At 43.6% G+C, this 20,236-nt stretch overlaps 1 protein-coding gene across 2 annotated transcripts in view; it reads right to left on the bottom strand.

Moving 5' to 3' along the window:
* The window catches only part of DOCK4 (dedicator of cytokinesis 4), a 346,430-nt gene that overhangs the window by 181,061 nt on the left and 145,133 nt on the right, over nt 1–20,236 (bottom strand). For both annotated transcript variants that reach the window (XM_044280322.1, XM_044280323.1), the window contains exons 9-12: nt 14,998–15,079; nt 14,369–14,429; nt 11,787–11,919; nt 10,764–10,852 (exon numbers count right to left, since the gene is read on the bottom strand). In XM_044280322.1, the coding sequence (XP_044136257.1) occupies nt 10,764–10,852; nt 11,787–11,919; nt 14,369–14,429; nt 14,998–15,079 (365 nt within the window). The remainder of the gene's footprint in view (nt 1–10,763; nt 10,853–11,786; nt 11,920–14,368; nt 14,430–14,997; nt 15,080–20,236) is intronic.

Raw genomic sequence — 20,236 nt, 5'->3', positions numbered from 1 at the left:
TACCCATGGCCGACAGCGAACCCAGTGAGAGTGCAGCGTACCGCCATAGAAGAGGGTTACACACATGGCCGGCAGGAATCCAGTGAGAGTGCCGTGCTCCTCAAGGAGGGGGGTCGTGCACATGGCCAGCACCGTATCCGGTGAGAGTGCAATTCTTCTGCCCCAGAAGGGGGTCATGCACCTGTCCGGCATTAAATCCAGTGAGAGTGATGCACATGGCCAACCTGTAACTGGAGAGGCGACGTTCTGCCTATAGACGGGGCGCTTGCCCTTGGTCAGCGCCGTATCCCGGGAGATGGCAAGGGTCCGCCTAGAAGGGGAACATGTAGCTGGCCAGAACCGCAGCCGAGGAGCGCAACATGCCGCCTACGGAAGGGGGGCATAGCGTGCGGCCAGCACTACTGCATCAGGCTGCAGCGTCCTGCGCAACCATTCCGTTATTTATTAACTTTATTCCTTATTTTTTTTTTTTTTTTTTAAAACACAGCCACTCTGAGGCAAAAAAAAAAAAAGGGGCCACCATACAGGGGCACAATCTCACACAGGCCCACCAGGAAGCCCAGAACATAGAGGGTGTCCTCTAGATGGGAGCCGGCCCCTGGTGGCCGGTACCCAACAGGTTAACAAACCTCCGGCCTAGGGGGCGGCGCTGCGATCCCCTGGGGGCGGGGGACCTCCAGGCGGGAAGAATTCGCGCCGCGAGAAGTTCCCGCCCCCTCCAACCGAGGCTGGAAGTTTGTGGCCTAGTAGGCCGTGAAGCCGGGGCCTAGATTTTCGCGGCGCCCGGCCGACCGGGAGTACCGGCGGTCGGCCGGGACCGGGAGGGAGCCGGCTGACGCATGCACTAACGGCCGCGGGTGCCCACCCCGCGGGCCGGCAGAGACAAAGGGCCGGATTGCGGCCGTGCAGGCCGAAGCCTGGGTCAAAAGTTTGCGGCACCCGGCCGGGAGCCGGCTGACGCATGTACTAACGGCCGCGGGTGCCCACCCCGCGGGCCGGCAGAGACAAAGGGCCGGATTGCGGCCGAGCAGGCCGAAGCCTGGGTCAAAAGTTTGCGGCTCCCGGCCGACCGGAAGCCTCAACAGTCAGCCGGGGCCTGCCGGAGCATCGCGCCCAGTACATGCAGGCCGCGAGGGCCTTGCGTCCGGCAGCTTCTGGAGCCGGCAGCTTCTGGAGCTGGCCCCTGGCCCTAGACACCGGTAAGGAGGGGGGGGGGGACCCTGAAGTCCAGCACTGCACCCCCTGCCCTAACGGACCAGGGCAGTCAGCGCGGGCCCCCTGTACTGAATCTGCGACCGGTAAGGGGGAGGGCCGGCATAACCCCTGTGTCAAAGGCAGCTAGGAGCCGGACTCCGGTCCTAAAGCAGATTCCTCCACAGCAATCCATTGCTCACCCCTGTGCAATGCCCTATGAAGGGGCAGTGTATAGTCGCCCCGCGGTCACCAGTATGGTGGTGGTGTGGGGCTTGGGCAACAGCTGGACATGAGAGACAGCCCTGGAGCCAGAAACATGGCTGTTCCCAACGACACCTCAGGGGCCAGCCTAGGTCCAGCAGGGACCAGTATGGGGGTCCAGCACGCAGGAGACCGGGGAGGGAATGAGGGGAACGTAGGGCTGGAGAAGCCTCTCTCTTACCACAGCCGTCTTCACCCTCGGTCCGTTCCAGCAGGGTCGCCCCTTCAGCTACTGGCACCGTAGTGGCAGGACGCTGGAAGAGGGGCTTGGCGTGCGGGCGACCCTTGCGCTGGCGGGATGCAGGGGAGCTGGGCTGCCCTGGTCCACCTTGCCTTCTGTGGGGGAGGCAGCAGTGCGGATGACCGGCACTGGCGCAGCTCGACCCCGGGAGAAACAGAGAGGTCTAGTGCGTCTCTGTTGTCCCTGATGATCTGAAGAAAAAACAAAAGCAAAAATCAAAACTAAAAACCAAACAGGAGAAAAACAGCCCTGCAGTAGCAGGGAGTGTCTTGCCTCCTTGGACACTAAGCAAAAAACTGGCAGTCTCTCTCTCCAGGCTGAGGGTATAGCTGTGGAGGAGGGGCTTAACAGTTCTCACTTAGTGTCACGCCTCCTATGGAGATGAGCTATACCCAAGGTCTTCTGTGTCCCCCAAGGAAATTGGGCGAGAAATCTGTGACTTTAACCTGCTCACACAACTTTTGCAAAGTGGCTAAAAAAGGGTGCGTGGCATGGGCTGGGAAGAGGGTGGGCCAGGCTAGTTTATGACGTAGAAAATGGCCTTACAGAGTATTTAAACTTTTGTACTAACTTTTAATTTGTTTATTTATTAATTTTCTATTTTTACAGTACTTTTTCACCCCTAAAGAGCACCATTCACTGGTGCGCTAAAACTCAGTTCTCCCTACACAGCTGAGCTGTCAGCATTGTACAGAATACTCATTTTATGAATGGGGCCGCAGCAGAGCAGGGAGTATGGGCAGGAGCACATATTGCTGCTCCTGTCTGTGCTCCCTGTACTATTACTAACTGCTGGCATAGCACATGGGTACCCTGTACCCATCTATTATGCCAGGATTAGTTGAGCGGAGCGGGCTCCTGCTTCTGCCTGCTCAGCTAAGACAGCTGACATGCAGTTCTCTTAGCTGAGCGGAGCAGGCAGAAGCAGGAGTCTGTTCTGCTCAGTTAATCCTGGCATAGTACATGGGTACAGGGTACCCATGTGCTATGCCAGCAGTTAGTAATAGTCCAGGGAGCACAGGCAGGAGCAGCAATATGCGCGCCCCTGCCCGTCCTCCCTGCGCTCCTGCGGCCCCATTCATAAAATGAGTATTCCGTACAAGGCTGACAGCTCAGCTGTGTAGGGAGAACTGCGTTTTAGCGCACCAGTGAATGGTGCGCTTTAGGGGTGAAAGTACTGTAAAAATAGAAAATTAATAAATAAAGTATATTAGAAAAAAATTTTTTTGGGGGTTAGGGACAACATATTAGAAGTTAGTACAAAAGTTAATTTACTCTTTAAAGCATTTCCGAATTTCCTTGCGCTTCGTGGTAACAAATAGTTTTTTTTTTCTAAAATGGTAGCTGCACGTGTTACAAATTGAAAGTAAGAAGCCCGAGAACACAAGACCATCCATTATGCTGTGCAGCCAGCCAAGCCGCAGATAGCCATCCCCTGTTAAGTCCTATAAAAGCCTTATCCCGTGCGGTCTCCGTCATTTCACTGAGAGCCGAGCATAGGGAGAGACATGTCAAGCGCTCATGTGCTAGGGACAGTGTTGCTGAAAACTGTTTAAAAAAGAATATTGGATAGGGAGAGTGCAGGGAGAGATTTTTTGAGACTATAGGGGGAACATAGGGAGACAGCAGAGAGACTGCAGGTTGAGTGTAATCACTGTGTGCATATTGTTCAACTGCAGCAACATTCATCTGTTATTTTATACATAGATTTACTGTGCCTAAGACTCAGTATTAAAGGGTGGTCTTATATATCGCTGTGTGCATCTTGTTCAACTGCTGCCATATTCATAGTTAGACTTACTATGCCTCAGTATTAAAGGGTGGTCTAATATAATCGCCACATGAATCTTGTTTAACTGCTGCCACATTTTTAGTTAATCTATTACACTACTGATACAGTTACTGTACACTATGGCCAACAAACAGTTGCCTGGGCCGTCCAAAGGAATAGGCAGTGGCAAAAATGTTGCTGTAGCTGGTACAAGTAGCTACCGAAGAAGGGGGTGGTAGCAGCCACAGCAACAGGCCAGAGCTGCGATTGTCATTCAACAATCCAGCTGTACTGAAATGGTTGACTCGCTCTTCAACACCATCTCAAGTGACAACAGATACACAGCCAGGAATCAGTGGATTCCTCTTACACTACACACAGTTGGCATGGCCCAGGAACTGCCTCTGTGCCCTCACCTGTCCTGAACCTGCCTCTTGCTTTTGCTGCTCCTTCTGCTAGCCAAGTAATGTATGCCGCCGGCTCTGCTCTACTTTTAAGCGAGGATGAGCTTTGAGAGGATAGTCAGCAGTTACAGGCCAGCACAAAGTAGGTGGAGAGGGCCACTGCAGACTGCTCTATGTGTGCAACTACCAATGATGACAGTTGGGTGGAAGTACATTGCGAGATGTCAGGGACGTACGCAAGTGACATGGTGACATAAGTGATGACCAACATGTGATGATCATGTAGCCGATCACATGTGGGAGCCGGGTGAAGAGGGGTCATAGTCATTATCACAGGGTAAGGTTGGGGCCATGCTTGTGAGACAGCAGGGTGGAAGCAGTGGGAGATCTGCAGCCAAACGCAGGAGGTTTATCTTCCCAAGCGACAGGAAACGAGCAGGCAGAGCATGAGTAACTGGAGGGTGACAACTAAGAAAATGCAGATGACCCCAACAGACCTTGGCAGTTTGTAGTAGAGATGGAGGGAGGGAGGCCCTCTGAGTCCTTTGCGCAAATGTCCAGATGCATGCTGTCATGTTTGTATAGTGACAGCTGCATTGTCAGGATTTGGCAAAGGAATGACTACTGACTATCCACATTGTTAGACCCTCACTGTCAAAAATGTAGCAACTTCAGTCTGGAGTCTCTGATGAGCAGTTTTCTTCAGCTGCTCAACCAGCAGGTGATAGCGAACTTGGACTGCACCCTGTTACCCATGATCCAAGATCCCCTGGACTACTGGGCATGAAAACCCGAAGGGTGGCTGCAACTGGCAGAGTTTGCCATGGGCATGTCTTCCGGCCAGTGGTGTGGCATCAGAGCAAGAGTTCTGTGCGGCAGGGGGAATAGTTACCCCTAAGACAACTCGCCTTTCCTCTCAAAATGTTGAGAAACTAACCTTCATAAAGATGAATCAGGTGTGTATCAACCAGGATTTCCAGTAACCAGTGCCTGATGCAACAGAATAGATTATTCTGCCATTAATGATCATATTGTAGTGTGCTGCCACACCAGAATATTTTGCAAAATGGGCCGTTAATTTTGGCCATGTGCTGCTAATACCATTCTGGAGCTGCCAACCACCTACTGCCATTCCTACAATGGGGTCTTGTTGGCCTACTGATATGTACATGTAAAATTTTTAAAAGTATATGCATGCCACTGGGCCTTGCAATCACACTACTGTTCTTGGGTTCTGCTACTACTGTGATCTCCCACCATATTGTGCTGTATGCCAATGCCGTTGCTCTCCTTCCCCACCCTGTAATGGGGCTACTATTGTCCCTGTTACTGCCACCACTTTTCTCCACCATCCACACTCTGTTAAAGGGCCACTATTGTCCCTGTTATTGCCACTGCCACTGTTGTTGGCCCCCATCAACACACTGTTATGGTGACACTATAGTCCCTGTTTGTCCATGTTGACATCACTGTTTATGTTTCCGTTCTTCTGCTCTGTCAACAGTTTAACTTTCAAGCTGTCAAAGTGAGATCGGGCCACCAAGTGAGATGAATATGATTAGGCAGAGTGGCCTGGGTATACCCGATTTATTGCTTTTCGTTACAAATTAATTCAGAACGAATCAAATTTCTTGTTTAAAGGGCTTCTGTCACCCCACTAAAGTGATATTTTTTTTTGGGCTAGTGAAATTAGTTATATTGCGATATATGACAATATAATTGTGTTACTTACTTTGATCCAGCAGTTTCTGCAAAAAACGAAGTTTTATAATATGTAAATTCGGTCTCTACCAGCAAGTAGGGCGGCTACTTGCTGGTAGCTGCTGCAGAAATCCGCCCCCTCGTCGTGTTGATTGACAGGGCCAGCCGGGATCTCCTCCTCCGGCCAGCCCTGTCGGCATTTCAAAAATCGCGCGCCTCTGTTGATTCGGCGCAGGCGCTCTGAGATGAGGAGGCTCGTCTCCTCAGAACTCCCTCAGTGCGTCTGCGCCGATGACGTCTTCTATTTCGGTGATGTCATCGGCGCAGGCGCACTGAGGGAGTTCTGAGGAGACGAGCCTCCTCATCTCAGAGAGCCTGCGCCGAATCAACACAGGCGCGCGATTTTTGAAATGCCGACAGGGCTGGCCGAAGGAGGAGATCCCGGCTGGCCCTGTCAATCAACACGACGAGGGGGGCGGATTTCTGCAGCAGCTACCAGCAAGTAGCCGCCCTACTTGCTGGTAGAGACCGAATTTACATATTATAAAACTTCGTTTTTTGCAGAAACTGCTGGATCAAAGTAAGTAAGACAATTATATTGTCATATATATCGCAATATAACTAATTTCACTAGCCCAAAAAAAAAAATCACTTTAGTGGGGTGACAGAAGCCCTTTAAGTTCTGCAAACCAGCCAACTCCAATTTTTCTAAATTTAGCTCATCTCTAGTCATCAGAATTAGATCTGCAGGAGTGCGACACTCGGAACCCCCACAGATCAACTGTTAGAAGAGGCTTTGTGCACTGCAGCCTCTTCCTAGGCTAGTGACATCACTGTGCATCGGTCATGTGGCCTAATTCCAACTTAACCCCATTCAAATTAATGAAGTTGAGCTGCAATACCAAGCACTGCCACTAGAAGATGTATAGTTCTCTGAAACAGCTGATCAGCAGGGGTGCCGGGACTTGGACTTCAATTATGTGATAATGATGATTTATCCTGGGGATAGGTTATAAATTTCCCAGACAAACCCTTTAATGGTTATAGATTACTATAAAAGACTACATGTATGTATTCTGAATAGTGTTGAGCGGATCGAGCTTCAGATCATAGATCCAAAGTCGATTTATTCAAACACTTAGTTTTAATGCTGTACGGTCTCCGTAAAGCATTAAAATGTATTGCCTCTGTTGAGGCCAACTTCGTTTCACCTGAAGTCGCGCGAGACTTCGGTATTCATTTCTCCATATTTAAAAACATTTACAATTAGCAATCCGAAGTTGCCTTTGGTACAAAACTCAGCTTCGGATTCTCAATTTTAAACATTGTTGAAGATGCTGAAACGAATACCGAATTCATTCACTGAAGTTTCGCGCAAACTTCGGGTGAAACTATTTTGGCCTCAACAGAGGCAATACATTTTAATGCTGTACGGAGACATGTCTCTGTACAGCATTAAAACAAAGTGTTTGAACAAAGCGACTTTAGATCTATGATCCGAAGCTCGATTCACTCAAGCCTAAGGCTGGGTTCACACTTGAGCGTTGCGCAAACGAGCGTTTTTGACGCGCATTTTTATGCGCGTTTTTGTAATAGTAAACGCGCGTTTGACGCGCGTTTGTGTGATTCACTACAGTGTCCTATGGCCACAAACGCCCCAAAAGTCGCTCATGTACTTTTTGGAGCGTCGGGCGTTTTACAGCGCGATCGTACGCGCTGTAAAACGCCCAAGTGTGAACCATTCCCATAGGGAATCATTGGTTTCTCCTTGTTGAGCGTTTTACAGCGCGTAGGAACGCGCTGTAAAACGCTCAGGTGTGAACCCAGCCTAATTCTGACCATGAAGTCATGTGTTATGCATTACCAAACAGAAGGAGATGGGGCCGATAGAAAAGGACCAACACATGACCACAGGCTCGGGAACACAGAATTTGAGGAGAGGAAGGGTAATTCATCTGATATCCCTGCTTCTTCTAATACTTTCAAAAGTAATACATTCTGCAGTCTAGAAGCATCTCTAAACCTGTTTAACACTGGAAGTGGATTATCACAAACATGACTAAGGGACCTTTTACACATGGTGATGGCCTGAACATTCAAATGCTCGTTTGTAGTTGATCATATCTTTTACGTAGACATGAAAATTATCATTTGCCAACATCAGTCGGCAAACCGGGCATGTGCTGCCTACAATAATGCAAACTTCATAGGGACCAACTATTGCACAAACCATTGTCCATCTGAACATACAGGAGATGATTACACTACGTAAATGGAAGAAAACAAGCTCTGACTGACCTGCCATATCATCAGTCAGCACTCGTTGCAGACAGATTATCTGCTCATGTAAAATGACTAACAGAATGGTCATATGCCAAACTGGTAACATAAAATGTGAGGTGGTAAAATGTCCTAACAGTTCTTTGCAAAGCAGGTCAGAGCCTAGATGGCGAATATTCTACATTTAGTAAAGCATGGCTGTGCCATGGTGTGAAATGTCATGGCTGGAATATGCTTGGCAATCTTGTACAGTTATGTCTAACGTATTCATTAGGAATGAAAAGACAGATTTATCACTCAACAAAAATGGTCACTGGTGACTTGCCCCAAAAATGGTCAAATCATGTTTCGAAGATGTTAATGTCACCTATGCTAAAACAGGCTGTGAGCCAAGGGCTTTTCTTGCTACCTTTATCCAAGACAATTTTTTTTTTTTTTTTTTACAGAAATGGAGAATGTGTTCTACAAGTCAGACCTGGCACAGGGCTTGTTCGCATCTTCTACTAGTTATGTGTAGGAGACATGTATCATTAGTCGGGGTAGATATTATTATCCAGGGTAAACTTGTAATAAAAACAAGTTATATATTTTTTTACTTTATTGGACATAACCTCATAATAAATTAGAGGGAAAAACATCAACTGTGTTCACAATTGTTCTTCTGAAGGAAATTATTTTTACACAAGATATGCAGCAGTAAGGTAGCACGTAGTCACATAAGTATTGAGTGAATACAGCAAGTCAATGCCAACGATAACAAGACAAAAGTAAAAGAATGCTTTACACCCTATTAACTACTGCCCGGTCAAGAGTTCTCATATTCTCAGTCCAAAGAAATGAGTCCTCTTACACAGGCTGATCGGCAATAAACAAGTAGTTCAAATTGTTTAAATTGCCTTTTATGCAGGCCGATGCAAAGTATTCACTTCCCATTGACTTTACATATTGGTGGGAATCGATCCCCTGTTTACACAGGGTGATGTGCTGCCGACAAATGGTTGTGGGTGCCGCATGGAAGATGTGATCACCTGACAAATGGTTGTGGGTGCCGCATGGAAGATGTGATCACCTGACAAATGGTTGTGGGTGCCGCATGGAAGATGTGATCACCTGACAAATGGTTGTGGGTGCCGCATGGAAGATGTGATCACCTGACAAATGGTTGTGGGTGCCGCATGGAAGATGTGATCACCTGACAAATGGTTGTGGGTGCCGCATGGAAGATGTGATCACCTGACAAATGGTTGTGGGTGCCGCATGGAAGATGTGATCACCTGACAAATGGTTGTGGGTGCCGCATGGAAGATGTGATCACCTGACAAATGGTTGTGGGTGCCGCATGGAAGATGTCATCACCTGACAAATGGTTGTGGGTGCCGCATGGAAGATGTGATCACCTGACAAATGAGCATTGTGCTGTGCTGAACACATATACAAAGCAATATAATATTCGGGTGCTGATAAACAGAATGAAGAGCAAATGTGAACTTTTGAATCATGAAACAATGAATTCTAAACAACGTAGCCTTTACTACACTGTGGCTCTAGTAGTATATTAAGTAATAAAATAAATGTTATATACATGGTACAGTGGGCCGCCAAACACATCAAGACAACCTACAAATACTGCCAGGTTTTGAACATTTCCAAACTCTCCACAGAGTCATGTAAGCAGTAACCTGGAGTCTTTATGTCTGTTGAGAACCTTCTCAGCCGGACAATAAAATAAGTATATTAGGACATAAATGTGGAGCATACAAACTTTAGTGAGAGGGAAAAGAATACCAATAAAATCACAACGAATATATATTTGTTGCAACAGGTCACTTACTATATACAAATAGAACAAAAGGTGGGTATTAAGCTAATTGTCTTATTGCTGTTTATGTATCAGGTGGCAGGTCACTAGTGAACAGCAAAGTATGCTGGATCTTGGAGATTTGTAAGAGTATGCCTGGATCTGATGTATCTGTGTACACATACCCAAGTATCTGTGCCAGCTTCGAATAATTAGTAGAAATAAAAATTAACAAATAAATACATTTCAGAGAACCACATTCACAGCTAAAGCAATAAAACAATATTTGAGAATATTCAAAGCTTTCCCGACTCGAAAAACAGATGCAATTATCTCTTACTGATCTAGACACCTACAATCGTCAATAATCAAAGGCATATAAAAGGTAATAGCTCAAAAAGGTTGTCTAAACAAAGTCGTAGCAATTCCTATAACTTCTGAGATGCCGATTGTGAAGAAACTTCCCTATAATCCCAAGGCTTCTTTCTACACGTGCCCGTTAATAATGAGTTACTTTATTTTAGTTTGTGGAAAGGTTCTTAAAACATACATTTTAGCATAAGAAGGAGCAAAATAACACAAATCTGCAGTCGCCCGTCTCCAGGAGACTCAATACAGAACAGGCTCTGCCAGGATGCACTACAGCATACGCAGAAATCTCAAGAGGTAAGAGTCTATTCATCTAGAGAAACGTGTGATCACTGAGGCAATGGACGCAACTTTTTCCAAAATAATCTGCTTCATTATTGCCTCTATGGTTTCACAACTTTTTTACAGTTTGTATTTAAAAATTATTTCCATAAAGTATAGGCGTAAGCGAAAGTCATGGAGTTTTCCTTAAATAATTATATTTAATCATTACAATAATCGCTGACTTGGCGACAACAACTATGACTATCTGACATTTATTACCGCTCATCATACAAGGCAATTTGCCGGGTGTCCCTGCATCAGAGCTTCACTATGTAGATTTGCCATTCTATGATTTTATATTTTGACTATGAAGGATATACTACAGGACAGTAGTAACAGTGGCCCATTATTAACATTTACTGGTTTTGCATTCATCATATACATGAGGTTGTGGCCAGGAGTAAATGGATTATTACAAACCTGTATTTGAGCCTGTTAAGTTATATCGAGCATTCATTTTCTTGATAATATTTTCATGGATTTGATACCAATCACTTTCTGTGTTGCACCTAAAAAGGTATATATTCAGAATTGTCACAGCACCACACTAAAAGTCAGTTAAAAGTCAATATTTAGTAGAAATTTTATGTATTTTATTTCATAGTTACTAGGCATGAGCGAATCGACTTCGGATGAAACTTCGGGTAATAACTTCAGAAATGTATTTCTACTGTTAAAAACAAGTTCGGTAAAAGGTTTTTAACATTAGAAATTAAATTCTGAAATTATTACCCAAAGTCCCATGAAACTTCGCGAAGTAATAACTTCAGCACATAGGAGCCAATACATTCTAATACTGCACGGAGCGCTCGCTCAGTACAGTATTCTAATGAAGTGTTAGGTTACTTTCACACTAGCATTTTTTGCGGATCTTTCATGGATCTGCAAACACACTTCCGTTACAATAATACAACCGCATGCATCTGTCATGAACGAATCCGGTTGTATTATGTCTTCTATAGCCATGACTGATGCGTCTTGAACACCACTGAAAGTCAATGGGGGACTGATCCGTTTTCTATTGTGCCAGAGAAAACTGATCCGTACCCATTGACCTGCATTGTGAGCCAGGACGGATCCGTTTGGCTCCGCTTCGTTAGGCTGACAGCAAAATGCTGCAGGCAACCTTTTGGTGTCCGCCTCCAGAGCGGAATGGAGACAGAACGGAGGCAAACTGATGCATTCTGAGCGGATCCTTTTCCATTCAGAATGCTTTGGGGCAAAACTGATCCGTTTTGGACGGCTTGTGAGAGCCCTGAACGGATCTCACAAATGGAAAGCCAAAACGCGAGTGTGATAGTAGCCTTATGCGAATGCGATGAATCATCCGAAGTCGATTCGCTCATCCCTAATGGTTACCAAGAATGCTTCAATGCATCTGGACAAACAATGCTCGACAAAAATCATACACGTATAAAAGAAAGACGACCACAGAGAACTTACATATAAACTTTTAAAATGAGGTCATCTTTTGACTCCCCTGTTAACAGGTCAGCAATGCTGAGAGCGGCACAACCAAAAGGTCGACGATATTGCACATTAGAAGAGTTCTTCTTCTCTCCAGCTCCCATACGACCTTACAGACAAATGGGAATTGTATGTTTTATTAAGCAAAACACTGCATTATTCTTTATGAGAAAAAATAATAATACGGTAGATCAACCTCAACCGCATTTATATAGAAAATGTATTCAAACGAGAAACACTTACAGCTCTGTAATAGAATGCAGGCTGCAGCTCAGCATCAGAAGCATCAAGTAATGCAATATACTCAACTTACTAGGATTAGTTCTACAAATTATCAAATACTTTATTAAAAAGTAGATATAACAGAAATATAAATGTAATTATCATCTCAGAAACCTTTTGACACGCCATAGTTTTGATCAGTGGGGATTCGGGTGCTGAGATCTCCATTGAGAGAGTAAATAAAGGCGTATATACACTCTACTGAGTACTGTTCCCGGATTGTCTCTGTCTGGTTTCCATCAGAGAGGTGTGGTTAGCAATGTGCAGACTTTCTAGGAGTTCATTCACCACTTGCTACATTCTCCGAAGAGGAGCAAGCAGAGGTGCTGACAGCTGAAGAAGCACAGCAATCAGCTGAATGTGTCTATCCCTTCATTTCATTAATCAATTGGGGTCTCAGCACCCAGGACCCCACCAATCTAAACTTCCGACATGTATCTATGACAAGTAAGAACTTTACTGAAATGAAAGGAACACTTTCAAAATCGATTTAATTTTATACTACTCGGCCAAATATGCAACATTTTAAAGGCCATAACAATACATTAAAGGGGATGTGCCAAGTCTTAAAGATATCCCCATCCACAGAATAGAGTAAAATTAACTAATCAGAGAGAAAAGTATTAATGTCACCACTCTCCAGAAACATTCTTGAAGAATAATAATCTTAGCAATACTAATCCAACTGTACACTTGGGCGACTCACAAATAAAGTTAATGTTATTATATTTATTGAGTATTGTTGATTGCAATAGGAATATGCTAAAAGATGAGATTAAGAAAAAAAATGTCTAGTTCTCGTGTTGAAAGAAAGAGATTAAAAAAAAGGAGTAAAAATGGAGAAGGAAAAGGGGCGGGAACAAGAAAAGGAGGGGGGGGGGGATGGAAGGGAAAGTGAAGGGGTAGAGTGAAAGATATGAAGAAAGGGACAGGGCGCCAAAGGACACCACTCTAGAAGTTTCGGGACTTGAAAGTGGTCCACAATCTACACAAAGGTTAGGGACTTTTGAGAAACTATAAATAACGCTTCTGCCCTTCCACAGAGTTCTGTGGTGCGCCCCTTACGCTTCCTTTGACACGTGTTGCTAATCTATGTACTTTTTCAGTTCATGCATGGCTCTTAGCTTATTTAGGCAGATCTGGCCAAAACAACTAGCCTGTTTGGCAGCAAATATCCTGCATCTTGGCAAATTGTAGCATTGGCAAAAAAGAAAGGGTACTTTCACACTAGCGTTTAAAGGGGTTCTGCACTTTCATTTAACTGATGATCTATCCTCTGGATAGATCATCAGCTTCTGATCGGCCGGGGTCTGACCCCCAGGACCCCCGCCGATCAGCTGTTTGAGAAGGCAGCGGCGTTCCAGCAGTGCCGCATCCTTCTTACCGTTTACCGCCGGGCTGTTGGCCCACTGACGTCACGACTAGTATCAACTAGTCATTCAAGTGAACAGAGCTTAGCCCCGCCCACGCTAGTTGATACTAGTCGTGACGTCAGTGGGACGGCGGCCTGGCGATAACCAGCGATAAGGCCGCGGCGCTGCTGGAGCACCGCTGCCTTCTCAAACAGCTGATCCAGAGGATAGATCATCAGTTAAATTAAAGTGCAAAACCCCTTTAAGTTTTACGGTATTGAGTTCCATCATAAAGGCTCAATACTGGAAAAAAGCGCTTCAGTTTTGTCCCCATTCATTGTCAATGGGGACAAAACTGAACTGAACAGAACGGAAGGCTCCAAAAGGCAGTTGCGTTCCCAGACCGGAGGGCAAACCACAACATGTTGTATTTTGCTTTTCGTCCTGGGATGCGGAGCAAGACGGATCCGGCATTACCCCAATGCAAGTCAATAGGGACGGATCCGTTTTCTCTGAGACAATAGAAAACTGATCCGTCCACCATTGTCTTTCAATGGAGTTAATGATTGATCCATCTTGGCAATGTTAAAGATATGTTAAAGATAATACAACCGGATCCGTTCATAATGGATGCAGATGGTTGTATTATCAGTAGCGGAAGCGTTTCTGCTGGACCCTGCGCGATCCAGTAGTGTGAAAGTGGCCTAATTCTGTGCATTTGTTAGCAGCAGGTGTCAGAAGCTACTTTTCAGGGGAGAGCATCAGGTTTTCTCTTAGTGCAGCACTAAAAACAATAGCTATGGGCATCCAAAATATGACATAAGGTATGTTATCTAGCTCTAAGAGAACAATTAACAATGCTGTAATATTTGACAGTAAAATACAACCCTAATAACAGCATGTGAAAAGGCAAATGTTTCTCACCAATTCTGATTATGTGTACAGTGATGAAAATGTCTTTCCGAAGGTCACTTGAACTCAAGTCCTAGAATAAATGTAAATTTTAAACTCAGTCAGTTGTGGCACATTATCTATGCACGTTTGATTCTATGCTACAATCTCAAAAGGAGAATTCTGTAATGTACTTATTAATACACCTAATCCCACAAAATATAAAAATACTAATGATTTTCCATCTGGATCTTTAAAATCTGAATTATCCTTTCACAAATATTTTCTCTAGTACATCTGGGTCTTTTCTGATCTGACAAGAGTTTTGTTAAAATTTCTGGAAATATTTCAAACTAAACTGGTTTAAAAAAAAATAAATTCAGCAAAACTAAAATAGGTAAAAATAATAACAACTAAACAACTGTACCAGCACTGCAGCCCCTTTATTCTCAGGATTAGTTGAATCCCCTCAATCATAAATGCGATATGCCATCACTTTACAAGATGAGAATAGGCCACTTACAATAAATACATGTGTGGATCCTAACATAGAAATCCCAGTACATGTCCTGATAATTCAAAATTATTTGAAAAATTATGACTTTAGTGACAAACAGTAAAAAAAAAAAAGAAAAAGAATATCACAGACAGCAGATACTTACAACAAAAACAGAACTATATCTTTCAGTCTTTTCCGGAGATTTTGGCAGTCCATTTCTGTTTAATCTTACAAAGAATCGTTCACTGAAATAAATTAAAATAAATTCACATTCTGAGTGCTCATTTTTGAACTCACAAGATTAATTCCACCCAACCTCAGTGAGAAAAAAAAAAAAAAAAAAAAAAAAAAAAAAAAGGTCTGTCCGTTATTGAATATTCAATGTGAGTTAAGAACCTGACAAGACATCAGCTTTGCAATGGTAATTGCAGAAACTGTCAGTCTACATCTTTCCTTCAGCTTGAAAAATTATATGAGGTAAATATCCCAAAAAAAACGTAACTGAATAAGATGCGTACGTAACTTCCCTTTGCTGGTCATATATCATACAACGTTTCAATAAACCATCCTGGACTTGGGCAATTAGTGCCAAAAAATGTATGTGTGTGTGTGTGTGTGTGTGTGTGTGTGTGTGTGTGTGTGTGTGTGTATGTATGTATGTATATATATATATATATATATATATATATATATATATATATATATATACATACACACACACACACACACATACATACATACACACTTTATATATCTCCAAACGTCTGCTTGTTATTAGGCCTCATGCACACAAACGTTGTTTTAGTCCGCATCCGAGCCGCAGTTTTGGCGGCTCGGATAGTGACCCATTCGGTTCAACGGGGCCGCAAAAGATGCGGACAGCACTCCATGTGCTGTCCGCATCAGTTGCTCCGTTCCGTAGTCTGCAAAAAAAATATAACTTGTCCTATTCTTGTCCGTTTTGCGGCCCAAAATAGGCAGTTATATCAATAACTGTCTGTGCCGTTCCGCAAATTGCAGAATGCACACGGACGCCATCCGTGTTTTGCAGATCCGCAAAACACACAACGGTCGTGTGCATGAGGCCTTACACCGATATGTATATGTTGCAATAAATTAGACATTTATCCTTAACATAACAATATTAATGAAGATCATGTCATGATTTGCACCAGAAAACAATCATAATACTCTGAAGCTTTGGTCATGGCGTTATCATTAAGAAGCCCCTGATTCAAGCTATGTAGTACAGTCGTCGTCACTGCCCAGACTGCACACATTTGAGCATATACAATTAAAGGGCAGTTTATTTTGGCTCCAGTAACATCATACGGCTAGGTTTCGAGCCAATAGGACCCCTATATCAAGTCCCAAGCAAATTTCCAGGGCCGTAAAAAAAAGAAAAAAAAAAAAAAAAAAAAAAACACTGTTTCCCAGCACTTGGCTTGATAAATGAACTTACTGGCTTGAAACATTGCCATATCATGTCACTGGAGTCTTAATAATAAACTCCTGCACTTTAATTGCATTATCCATGTGTGCGCAGTCTTCTTTTTGAAGGGTTGGAGTTCCATTAGGTTTTCGACAGTGGGACCCCTTTGGACCTGAACCACCACCAAACCTTTGAACCAAGGAGTGTGCTATTACCCTGTGCATACTACTGTCCAGAAAAGGCAACCCTATATTATATTATACAGAGAGTGAAAATACACTGCCTGTCCGGAAAAAAAAAAGTCACCACCTGGATTTAACTAAGCAAATAGGTAGGAGCCTCCTATTGGATAATTACTGCATGGGCGATTATCTTTCAGCTGGCAATAAGTTATTTAACGCCAACTGGTGCAACGAGTTGCTTCTCATTTCTTAAACAACCAACCATGTCGAAAGACACATCTCGTGGTCGTGGAAAAGATGTTAGTCCGTTTGAGAAGGGTCAAATCATTGGAATGCGTCAAGCAGAGAAAACATAAGGAGATTGCAGAAACTACTAAAATTGGGTTAAGAACTGTCCAACACATTATAAAAAACTGGAAGGATAGTGGGGACCCATCGTATTCGAGGAGGAAATGTGGCGGGAAAAAAAAACCCTGAATGATCGTGATCGGCGATCACTTAAACGTTTGGTGAAATCAAAGCGAAGAAAAACAAAACAGTAGAACTCAGGGCTACGTTTAATAATGAAAGTAAGAGCATTTCCACATGCACAATGCAAAGGGGGATTGGGACTGAACAGCTGTGTAGCCGTAAAAAAACCACTAATCAGTGAGGCAAACCAGAAAAAAAAGGCTTAAATTTGCTAGGGAGCATAAAGATTGGACTCTGGAGCAATGGAAGAAGGTTATGTGGTCTGATCAGTCCAGATTTATCCTGTTCCAGAGTGATGGGCGCATCAGGGTAAGAAGAGAGGCAGATGAAGTGCCTAGTGCCTACTGTACAAGCCTGCGGGGGCAGTGCTATGATCTGGGGTTGCTGCAGTTGGTCAGGTCTAGGTTCAGTAACAGTATCTGCTCCAAGAATGAGGTCAGCTGACTACTTGAACATACTGAATGACCAGGTCATTCCATCAATGGATTTTTTTCTTCCCTTATGGCACAGGCATATTTCAAGATGACAATGCCAGGATTCATCGGGCTCAAATTGTGAAAGAGTAGTTCAGGGAGCATGAGACATCATTTTCACACATGGATTGGCCACCACAGAGTCCAGACCTTAACCCCATTGAGAATCTTTGGGATGTGCCGGAGAAGGCGTGCCGTAATCAAAGCTAAAGTTTTTTTTTTTGGTGGCCACTTTTTTTTTGGACAGGCAGCGTATTAACTGACTGATAAAATTGTAGCATCCTGATTTAACATGACGCAGAGTTTCTGAATGCTTACTTACACCCATAAGTACCATGCAACACACTCGGCAATGCCATGTGCCATATGCTGTTTGTGGGGAACCAGATTGTATTCGTACCCGAATACAGCACATTTCTCCATAACATGCCTCACAATTTTAGCTGTCTTGAAAAGAAAGGGGATTGAAAAATAACCAACACTGAAGAGATTAATCTAAAGCAGGTCATCAGGGGATTTTAGCACTAAAGATTCTCCTATAGTAATAAATGGAGCCTTTGCGCCAAACTGGTTTTTAACCCTTTAGTTTCTGTAGAAAAGTAATTAAGGATTTCGTTTTTTTTGTTTTTTTTTGGGGGGGGGGGGAGGGGGAACAAAGCTATAGTCTGATATTCTATAATAGCATTATGTTTAAGACATGGTACTAAGATACTGGTACTATGTGAATGTGCTGTGACACATGCAGCATACTGTATAATAGACGTCGCTCATAGCAATCAATCATGTCACAGCCTTCACTTTCAAAAGTACCTCCCTATGCACAGAAATCGGGAGAAATCTGTCAATCACTGGCTGGAGGGAGCTCTGCAAATAAGCTGTAAGTTCTCACAAACGACTGCACCTTAAGATTATGTGAGATACCGCTGAAATCCGTGTCGCTACTTTATTTCTTTAAGAAACTGTACTTTGTGCTTATTACGTACCAAATTCTTTCTAATACCTGGCAGATCACATTTAGAAAAGAGGCCTGCTTGTACAATATGATCCATAAACGATTAACTATTAACATATACAGCAATGTATTTAACCAGAAATGACCTTACTGTGGGTACAGAGACTGGTAGTAAAGCAGTAAAGTACCGTTGGAAGTCTCATTCATTAGCATTGTAAGCATCACTGAAACCCTTTCACCAGTATGTATTTGATGCTTGGTTTACCTTATACTTCAAATATAATTATACAAACCGGATTCCCAAAAAGTTGGGACACTATACAAATTGTGAATAAAAACTGAATCCAATGATGTGGAGATGGCAAATGTCAATATTTTATTTGTAATAGAACGTAGATGACAGATCAAACGTTTAATCCGAGTAAATGTATCATTTTAAAGGAAAAATACGTTGATTCAAAATTTAACGGTGTCAACAAATCCCCAAAAAGTTGGGACAAGTAGCAATAAGAGGCTGGAAAAAGTAAATTTGAGCATAACGAAGAGCTGGAAGAACAATTAACACTAATTAGGTCAATTGGCAACATGATTGGGTATAAAAAGAGCTTCTCAGAGTGGCAGTGTCTCTCAGAAGCCAAGATGGGTAGAGGATCACCAATTCCCACAATGTTGTGCAGAAAGATAGTGGAGCATTATCAGAAAGGTGTTACCCAGCGAAAAATTGCAAAGACTTTGTATCTATCATCATCAACTGTGCATAACATCATCCGAAGATTCAGAGAATCTGGAACAATCTCTGTGCGTAAGGGTCAAGGCCGTAAAACCATACTGGATGCCCGTGATCTCCGGGTCCTTAAACGACACTGCACCACAAACAGGAATGCTACTGTAAAGGAAGGAATACTTCCAGAAACCATTGTCAGTGAACACAATCCACCAGTGCCATCCGCCGTTGCCAGCTGAAACTCTACAGTGCAAAGAAGTCGTCATTTCTATGCCATTTCTACGCCATGTCATCCGGACCAAAGAGGACAAGGACAACCCAAGTTGTTATCAACGCTCAGTTCAGAAGCCTGCATCTCTGATGGTATGGGGTTGCATGAGTGCGTGTGGCATGGGCAGCTTGCATGTCTGGAAAGGCACCATCAATGCAGAAAAATATATTCAGGTTCTAGAACAACATATGCTCCCATCCAGACGTCATCTCTTTCAGGGAAGACCCTGCATTTTTCAACAAGATAATGCCAGACCACATTCTGCATCAATCACAACATCATGGCTGCGTAGGAGAAGGATCCGGGTACTGAAATGGCCAGTCTGCAGTCCAGATCTTTCAGCTATAGAGAACATTTGGCGCATCATAAAGAGGAAGGTGCAACAAAGAAGCCCCAAGACGATTGAACAGTTAGAGGCCTGTATTAGACAAGAATGGGAGAGCATTCCTATTTCTAAACTTGAGAAACTGGTCTCCTCGGTCCCCAGACGTCTGTTGAGTGTTGTAAGAAGAAGGGGAGATGCCACACAGTGGAGAAAATGGCCTTGTCCCAACATTTTGGGGATTTGTTGGAACCATGAAATTCAGATTCAACATATTTCTCGCTTAAAATGATACATTTTCTCAGTTTAAACTTTTGTTCCGTGATTTATGTTCTATTCTGAATAAAATATTAGAAGTTGCCATCTCCACATCATTGCATTCAGTTTTTATTCACGATTTGTATAGTGTCACAACTTTTTTGGAATCCGGTTTATAAAAAATAACAATGATCGCATACACTGTTAACATTTTACAATTTGAATCATACAGTGACATACTATACAGAGTTAACCAAAAATCAGACACACACATGTATATACAAGGCCGCGTGTATCACAGATGCCTCAGAGCAAAC

This window comes from Bufo gargarizans, chromosome 2 (assembly GCF_014858855.1).
Source record: "Bufo gargarizans isolate SCDJY-AF-19 chromosome 2, ASM1485885v1, whole genome shotgun sequence".
Classification (NCBI taxonomy): domain Eukaryota; kingdom Metazoa; phylum Chordata; class Amphibia; order Anura; family Bufonidae; genus Bufo; species Bufo gargarizans.
The sequence above is the reverse complement of the archived record's forward strand: the minus strand, read 5'-3'. Positions and strand labels throughout refer to the sequence as shown.